At 66.7% G+C, this 8,492-nt stretch overlaps 1 protein-coding gene across 1 annotated transcript in view; it reads right to left on the reverse strand.

Annotated features, from left to right (window-relative positions):
• The window catches only part of NR5A1 (nuclear receptor subfamily 5 group A member 1), a 28,390-nt gene extending 20,219 nt beyond the window's left edge, over positions 1-8,171 (reverse strand). Inside the window, exons 1-3 of the mRNA XM_006271311.4 lie at positions 7,977-8,171; positions 7,758-7,899; positions 3,881-4,521 (exon numbers count right to left, since the gene is read on the reverse strand). Coding sequence (XP_006271373.3) covers positions 3,881-4,521; positions 7,758-7,899; positions 7,977-8,078 — 885 coding nt within the window. The 5' untranslated portion in view covers positions 8,079-8,171. The remainder of the gene's footprint in view (positions 1-3,880; positions 4,522-7,757; positions 7,900-7,976) is intronic.
• Positions 8,172-8,492: the final 321 nt, after the last annotated feature.

Genomic DNA, 8,492 nt, shown 5'->3' on the forward strand with positions numbered 1-8,492 from the left:
ACGAGATGAACACGGCGGCATCACTCTCCCCGGCAGATTGGCAGGCGGGCCCTCGTTTGTCAGTGGCCGACTGACAGAATTACTGGCCCTTAAATGAAACGATATATCTGGGAGGTTAAATCTGTTTTCAATCCGACTGCCCCGGGCCGCCGGGCGGACGTGGCGTGTGAACTGATGTCAAGAGGCCATTAGCCCTGGTGCTCCCCCGCCCACGTCCTTCACCGTAACACCGCCTGGGGGACACCGGGCAGCCCCCCGGCGTTGCCCATCTCCCCCATCCCATCCCGAACGGCGTGGCGCTGGGAGCGAAGATGCCTACGGATGCCCGGAGCAGCCCACGGCTCGGGGGATAACTGGTCCATGGGCGGCACGGGGTCTGCCTCTGCTCTCGCTCGCCCGGGGACGTGCAACAAGGGGGAGCACCGGCGCTGTGCACCCCCCGGGCGAGGCAGGTCCCAGCCTGCACCCACAGCAGCACCTGCGGGCACGCTCCCCGGTCGAGAGCTACCTTTGAGCTACTAACGAAGGGGGAAGATGGCGGCTTGCCCCGCCCCGAGCCCCCGAGGACGCGCCAGAACCGCCCGCCTCGCCGAGCTGCGAGGCCACGCAGGCATCTCGCCCCCTCCCCGTGCTGCTCCCGCGAGGATCCTGCTCCCGGCGCAGCTGGCCAGACAGCCGGCAGCTGGGAGAGCTCAGCCCGCCGGCGAGCAAGCCGCCCGCCATGTCACGCTCGCCGGGGAGGGCAGCAGGCGCTGGACCCACCGACTCTCTCTTGCTGCCCCGTCTCAGGCTTTGCAGCACTCTCTGTTCCCCAAAAAGCGGAGCAGGAGCAGCGCCAGGCTCCATCCCTGCATGCAGCGCCGTGCACGGTCCCCGGTCCAGCCCACGGCAGCATCCAGCATCCTTCCTGCCCCTACCCCCAGGCCCTGGGACCGCTCCTACCACCGGGGCCCTGAGGAAGGTGCTTGGGCACCGGGCGGTGGTGCGAGGGCTCATCCCCCGTGCAACACGCTGGCCAGGTGTGCACCCTGAGGGGCTCTCAGCAAAGGTGGAGCCGGGCACGCTCTGCCTTGCAGCGAGGGAGCGGAGAAGGGCAATGCCCGACACCAGGGCAAGCGGCTAGGAGCAGAGGGGAGGTGTCGAAAGGATCCATGGTCATCTCCCCTGCATCATCCCAACTGAGGCAGCTGGCGAGTGGTGGGGCCAGCAGCTGCCCCCCAGCTCCTCTCCGGGTTGGGACCCAGCCGGACTGGCCAGGGAGCTGTGCCTGACACCCATCCCAGTTGGGACTTGCAAGGAGGCTGGCCGCTGGCCGGCGGGACCCAGGACAGGCCCTGGAGAGGCCGGGCGGAGGCAGCCGCGCTCCAGGCAGCTCTCACCGCACAGCTGGAGCCGGCTGCACTACGGCCATTGATCTCCGAGGCCACGGTTTTACGCCCTGCGAGCGGCTTTAGTGGAACACCATAAAGCCAGCGCCGGCAGGAGTTCATTTACCGCACAGGAGAGCCGTTTGCTTTTATGTGCCGGGTGCGGCGGGGAGGAGAGAGCTGCCCCACTGACCGTCACGAGCCCTGCGGAGCAAGCGCTCTGGGCACGCCGCATCTCCGTACGCGGCCGTGTCCCCCCGCGGCGGGGGAAAAGCAGCCACGAGCTACTGCTGTGGGCAGCTACCTACCAACCTCTCCCTAGCATCCTTTCCCGTCACCCTGGATCCCCAGTTTGCTGTAGGACCCTCCCCGGCAGACAGGAGATGTGCCCGTGGGAAGACACACGCCATCGGGCAGACTCGCAGCCGGCCTCCGGCTTGGTTCCCAGCACAGCGAGGAAATGCGGGGAGTCTCCAAACTCCTGCAGCTCCTCGAGGAAGGGGGTGAACATCGACCCCAGGAGCCACACCAGCGCGGCTACCGCCTGGGCTGGGGCACTGCAAAGCGCTACCCGTCATCTCTGCAGAGCAAATTGCTTCCAGCAGGTCTGGTCAGACCCCCAAACGTGTGCAAAGCTGGCAGATGCCCACCACGTGTGTCCCTAGCCATGCCTCGTCCTCACAGCTGGCGCGGCTGGCCGCGTGCCGCCAGGGCTGGGGTTTCCGGGAGGCTGGGGCCGCATTCCTGAATGCATTGTTACGGGGCACGGCTCCTGTTTACGCGCCCAGTACAATGCCCGTGCTTCGGGCTAAGTGAAGCCCTTTCGCTGCCATTGTGTCATGCACACCGCCCCAGGAGGAAGAGCGGATCTGCTCTCGCGGGGAGGAAAGCCATATTGTAATGGCGCACTCAGGCTGACAATAGAGCTACAAGGCTACCCGGCCACGCAGCCACGGTTTACAATATCTCCTGACAAACAACAATCGCCCTGTTCCCAAAATTCACGCGGGAAACTGATACGATTGAAAAGCACAAGACCTGGCTCCACAATGCCGCTTCCTGGCACTGTTCTGTGCCGGGAGAAGCTATTTTAAGTGGTGAAGGGCATGCCCCGCTTCGGGCTGGGCGAGGAGAAGGCGGGCGCGAGGAACGTGCCGCCTCCCGAGACGGCATCGAGAAGAGCCGAGCCGCATGCCACGCTGGGCCCGGGGGAGGCCCCATAGCCACGGGCACCGCTGGCACCACAGCACAGCTGGATTATGTAGTGGTCACCACCTCCCTTTCCCAGTATCAGCCTGCAGCGCCCAGTGCAGGAGGGCACGACCCCCCAGACCGTCCAGCATTGCAAACCCCTGGCTTTTTGTGGGGAAACATTAAAACCAAGGCCTCGCGGCGCTAACAAAGGCTTGAGGAGACGTCATCGGGGTGGCTTCTGCAGTGTAGCCCAGTGCCTCTAACCACACCAGCGCCAAATCCCGGGCAGGACTCGCACCCTTCTCTCCAGAAGGGCTTGGGTCCCACCTGACATGCCAGAGGAGACCACTGGAGACCCCAAAAACTTTCAGGGGGAAGAGCAAACCCAGCCCCGGTGCAACCGTGGGCGTTTCTGAGTTCATTTGACCACACACACAACACCGACATATCCTGAGCACGGCAAGCGGGCAGCTAACCGAAGCCCTTGGCATGGCCCCAGGCTCCCGGGACAGCTCAGCCCTGCTCTGCCAGCCCGCTCCGGACCTCGGCTGCAGCTGGTTGCAGCCCCAGCCAGGCTCGGTGGCCGCAGTGACCCCGGCCACGCTGCCGGGCGCTAATAGGAACCCACCCGACGGCATCGATTTTCCTCCCAAAGGCCGAGGAGAGAATTGTCTCCGCTATAATTCCTCAACGTTCCAGTTTTCAATTATATCTAGGGCCCGACGCGGCGCTTGCTCTGCTAGTTATTGCCTCGACACCTGGCCCCTGACAGTGATGAATCTGAAACCATTAGCCCCGGGAGACGGGCTGGATTGTTTTGTCATCTCTGCTGCGCGGCAGCATCTCCGGCCTTGCTCCGGGACGAGCCCCGGCGGAGCTGGACGTGGCCGGAGAGCCCGGGAGCCCGCCCTGCCAGAAACACCTGCCTCGTGCCTCCACAAGCCCGGCGCTCACCGGGACTGTTGTTCCTGGATGCCAATAGCAGGAGTGGCCTGAGGCCCTCCAAACTCATGACAGCTCGCCTGCCCGCGTCCAAAGCAGAGCCAGCTCGTGAGCTGGACTGCACCGTGCCGAAGGAACGGCGATGCACACAGCCGTTGGACTCTTGTGCCCCAAGCTCCCCACCCCGGCCGGCCATGGCCTGAGCTCAGCCGCTGAACGGCTGTCCCGTTTCCTGCGGGTCCTGCTCCAGGCAGGGGGCCAGGCGGGCAGGAGTCACTCCGCACGCCTGCCCGCCCACCCTCCGGGGACGTGGCCGCACGGGACCCCCCTTGCCACCCAGCAGCCCCGCACGGACCCGGGCCGAGCAAGCCACCTACCTCCAGCTCCTTGAAGAAGATGCAGCTCCGCGCCCACTCCACGATGGAGAAGAGGGTCTGGTCTGCCATCTTGCACATGAGGCCGAAGGTGCTGAGCTTCTCGTGCCGGCCCTTGCCCTGCTCCTGCTGCAAGCAGGCTAGTATCCGAGCCTTCACCTGGGGCTCGTCGGGCTCCAGCTGCAGCAGCTTGAGGATGACCTCGGGGATGTCGGGCGGGGAGCTGTTGGGGTAGGCATCAGGGTACACGTAGCCGGCCACAGACTCGTGGGAATTTGTGTAGGGGTCCGGGTACTCGGACTTGATGGTGCGGTTGGGGAAGGAGGGGTAGTGGTAGCCGGACAGCGCCCCGTGGCTCGGCACAGTCACGCCCAGGGCCGGGGTCCCGTAGGGGCTGCGGTCGTAGTCGACGGGCGTGAGGGCGGCCGGGTTGGGGGGCAAGGTCTTGGCCGCGGCGTGGAGGCTGTGGATGGTGGAGGACAGGTTGTAGTCACTTTGCACGGGGGACACGATCTGAGGCACAGTCTCCAGCTTGAAGCCGTTGGCGCGGATCAGAGCCTTCTTCTGCTGCTTTAAGGCACGGTCTCGCTTGTACATGGGCCCGAACTTGTTTCTTCCTCCTCGCATCCGGTCGGCACGCACAGCTGTGAGGGGCAGAGGGAAAGGACGGTCGTCGGACCGGGCTGCACGCAAAGCCACCGCCCGGTTCCTGAAGTCTCCGGGAACAACACCCCCCTCCCCGGGCTGCTGCCAGGTCAGCGGGGGCCGGGGCAGCGAGGGGCTTTTGCTGGACACGGGGGCGGGGGCCTGGGGCAATAGGCAGCCTCGAACCAGCTGGTCCAAACTAGCGAGGCAGCTCAGAGCGGGGGCTCCAGGGCCCGTCCACGTCCCATCCCCCCAGCTGAGAAGCCCCTTGCCCCAGCCGTGATGAAGAGGCAGGCTGCTCTCCAGCAGCCCTAGGAGACCTGGGGGGACCTGCAGCTCCCCACTCCCTGCACCCCCACGCCACCAGAAAGGAAGGAAATTAGGTTTTTACCTCGTGACTACAGAGAAAAAGCTGGAGGATGTGCAGCCAGAAGGCAAATAACCCCCCCAAAAAAGAGCCCCAATTGCGTCTCATGCGTTTTAACCCACATGCAGGGTTTTCGGGGGCCCGACTGGCCCGGGCTAGCACGAGCATCTCAAGGAAGCCCCGTCTGAACGGGACCCGGCACGTCCGCACATCCCTGCCAAGCCCGGCCAGCCTCACGGTGAGACACGACCGGGCTCTGCAGGAGGCACTGCCCGGACCCACGGCAGGCCCGTGGTTGCTCAGGGTTTACATCCTCTGCCTGAGAAGCCTGCTCGGCTCGGCCCCGCTCCCTTGCAAGCGGCAGAGGCTCCCCGCGAGCCCGGAGCGGACACAAGAATGTGTCACGGGCCGAGGAAGCAGGTGCTTCTCTGCAGCATGAGACAGCTCCTTGCCTCCGCCACCACCCCAAGGGGACGGCTGCTTCAGACGCCGCGCTTGCAGGAGCCGCCAAGAGCCGAGCCCTCCGCACCGGGCGCCCGGGAGGACAGGCCAGGGACGGGCAGCCCAGTGCTGAGGGCGTGCTCGGGCACTTCTGCATGCTCACAGCGGGTCGCGTCTCCTTTCCCCCCTCCTCAGAGCAATCGGCACTGCCGGGACCTCTGCCAAAGCTATTACAGCCAAAACAAGGCCCGGAGGCTGAGTCCGGTGCACGGTCACCGGGCCTGGCCTCGGGTCTCACAGAGGGTGGGTGCAGACGGCTGGAAGAGGCAGGGCCCGATCCTGCCGGCGTCCCCAGAGCAAAGCGAGGGAAGGGAAGGGGACGCGAGAGGCCGGAAGCGCCGACGCCGCCCGCACAGGGCTGGCGAAGCTCGGCGGGCCAGAGGTTTCTTGGATTCCCAAACATAGTCCGAGCGGGTGAAACATGTTTGACGTAATGTGCTCCACCCATCCGCTCTTCCTGGGACGGACACGCACACAATCACACCCCACACGCACAAACCCACAGAGCCATTTTCCAGCTACAAGAAAGTCTTGGTTTTAACCCGGGGCTGGTGGATCGGGGCGGGGGCGGCAGGGCCGATACCTGCCCTCTCCCCGTCTCTCAGCTCTGCTCCTCTGGTCTGGGCTGAGCGGGGAGCGCAGCCTGCGTGCCCGAGCGTGCACGCACGCTTCCCAGCGAGCTGCGCCCGGGCAAGACAAATGCACTTGCCCGTCCCCATGCTGCGGGAAGGGCCATCTCTGCTAGGAGGATGCGACTTGTGCTACCGCGGGTCGCCCCCTCGAGCTCGCCAGGCATCTCCAAACCTACTTTAAAATCACCCTCCTCGTCCTCCTCCTCCAGTCTCCCTGGACCACCTCTGCCCTCTCCCCCTGCCCCAGCACCGTCCTCCTCCCCTCCCGCCGCAGTGGCAGGCCGTGCTCCCCCGCCAGACGGCTTTCCCCTCCGCCAGGCCCCGCTGCCTACGGGGCCAGCCCTGCCACATGCCTGGGGTCCCCTTCGTGCCGCGTTCACTATCCGGAGGGAAGGGAGGACCCCCAGAGAAGCCGGCGGCTCTCGCCAGCCGCACTGCGATCGCCCCATGCTCAGTGCATGCCGTGCTGCGGCAGCGCCGGCCCCCGGCTCTCTCGTCACCGCGCCGCAGGGCACCCCGCGAGCTCCCGATTTGCCAGGGAGGCGCCGAGCCGATGCTGCTCACGCAGTCCCAGCTCCTCTACCGCTTCTCTTTCTTCAGCTTGGAGAGGCCGATGTCAACATCCCACTTGTCCCCCAAATCAATCATCCCCGGCTTGCTTTTGTCCTGTCTAGCTGAAGGAGCTTTTTAGAAGCGTCGGTTCAGATTTTTCTGCCCGGTAAATACTAATAACTAAGGAGACGCAAGCTCCCGTTTTCAGGCAGTCGAGCTGGGATGTCACCGTCCCCCCAGGGGATCCCTGGCGGGTGAGCACCGCTGGCTTCCTCCATCCCGCCGCTCGCGGCAAGAGCACGAGCCCACCCGGCTGAGACAGGCAGGCAGCAAGTCCCCCAGCTGCTCCCCCGGCACCGGTGGGGCAAGAAGGAGCCCGGGGTACGGCCCCGCTGGCAGGCAGGCTGCAGCCGGCTCAGGCCCCGGTTGCTCCAAAAATGGGAGTGAAATCAAGGGGCTGCTCAGCCTCGCGCCGGGGGAGACCCGGGGGCTGCTCTGCTCTGCTCTGCTACAAGGGAGACCCGAGGGCTGCTCCGTGCTGCGGCAAGGGAGACCCTTGGGCTGTTCCTCCCCGTGGTGAGAGAAACGTGGGGCTGCTCCGCTCCCGTGGAGACCCCGGGGGCTGCTCCCCCCTGCTGCAAGGGAGACCTGGGGCGGTTCAACCCCGTGGTGAGAGAAACGCGGGGCTGCTCTGCTACAGTGGAGACCTTGGGACTGCTCAGCGCTGCGGCAAGGGAGACCCTTGGGCTGCTGAAACCCGTGGTGAGAGAAACGCGGGGCTGCTCGGCTGTGGTGGAGACCCCGGGGGCTGCGGCAAGGGAGACCCAGGGACCGCTCAGCGCTGTGCTGGTGGAGACCCAAGGACCGCTCAACGCTGCGGCAAGGGAGACCCTTGGGCTGTTCAACCCCGTGGTGAGAGAAACCCGGGGCTGCTCCGCACGGCTGCGGTGGAGACCCCGGGGGCTGCTGCAAGGGAGACCCAGGGACCGCTCAGCGCTGCGGCAAGGGAGACCCTTGGGCTGTTCAACCCCGTGGTGAGAGAAACGTGGGGCTGCTCCGCTCCCCTGCGGCGCAGACCTGGGGGGCTGCTGCGCTCTGCGCTGCTGGAGACCTGGAGACACTGAGCGCTGCGGCAGGAGAAGCCGGGGGGCGCGGGGCGCGGGCCGGGCCGGGCGGCTCTTACCTTCCAGCCGCATGCCCACGCTGAGGCACTTCTGGAAGCGGCAGTAGGGGCAGCGCTTGCGCTGGGTCTTGTCGATCTTGCAGCTCTGGCTCTCGGTGCACGTGTAGTGCTTGTTGTTCTGCACCGTGCGCTTGAAGAAGCCCTGCCGGGCACGGCACCGTCAGCCCGGCCGGCCCGCGCCCCGCGCCCGCGCCGCCGCTCCCCGCCCCGCACCGTTACCTTGCAGCTCTCGCAGGTGAGCAGCCCATAGTGGTAGCCCGACACCTTGTCGCCGCACACGGGGCACAGCTCGTCCAGGTCGTCGTCGTAGGCGTAGTCCATCCCCGCGCCGCGAGCCCGGCGCTGCGCCCGCACACGCCGGTGGCGGAGGGGCCTTTATAGCCCCGCGCCCGGCCCGGCCCGGCCCCCGCCCGGGGGAGGAGGAGGAGGGAGCCGAGCTGAGCCGAGCCGAGCCGAGCGAGGGGAGGGAGGGCGGCCCGGCCCGGCCCGGCCCGGCCCGCCCGTCGGGGCTCCGCGCGCCGGCCGGCAGCGCAGCGCAGCGCAGGGCGATGCCCTGGCACAGGAGCAGCGATGAGCGCAGGAGGGGCAGGACCAGGACAGGACAGGACCCGGGCACACCGCAGCCCTGCCCCGGCGGCCCGTGGGGAGCGCACAGCCCTGCCCAGGGCTGCCAGGGGCCAGGACCCGCCGTGCCCTGTCCTGGCAGGGCCACGAGACGCGGTGACGATGGAGGGG

This window comes from Alligator mississippiensis, chromosome 12 (assembly GCF_030867095.1).
Source record: "Alligator mississippiensis isolate rAllMis1 chromosome 12, rAllMis1, whole genome shotgun sequence".
NCBI lineage: Eukaryota > Metazoa > Chordata > Crocodylia > Alligatoridae > Alligator > Alligator mississippiensis.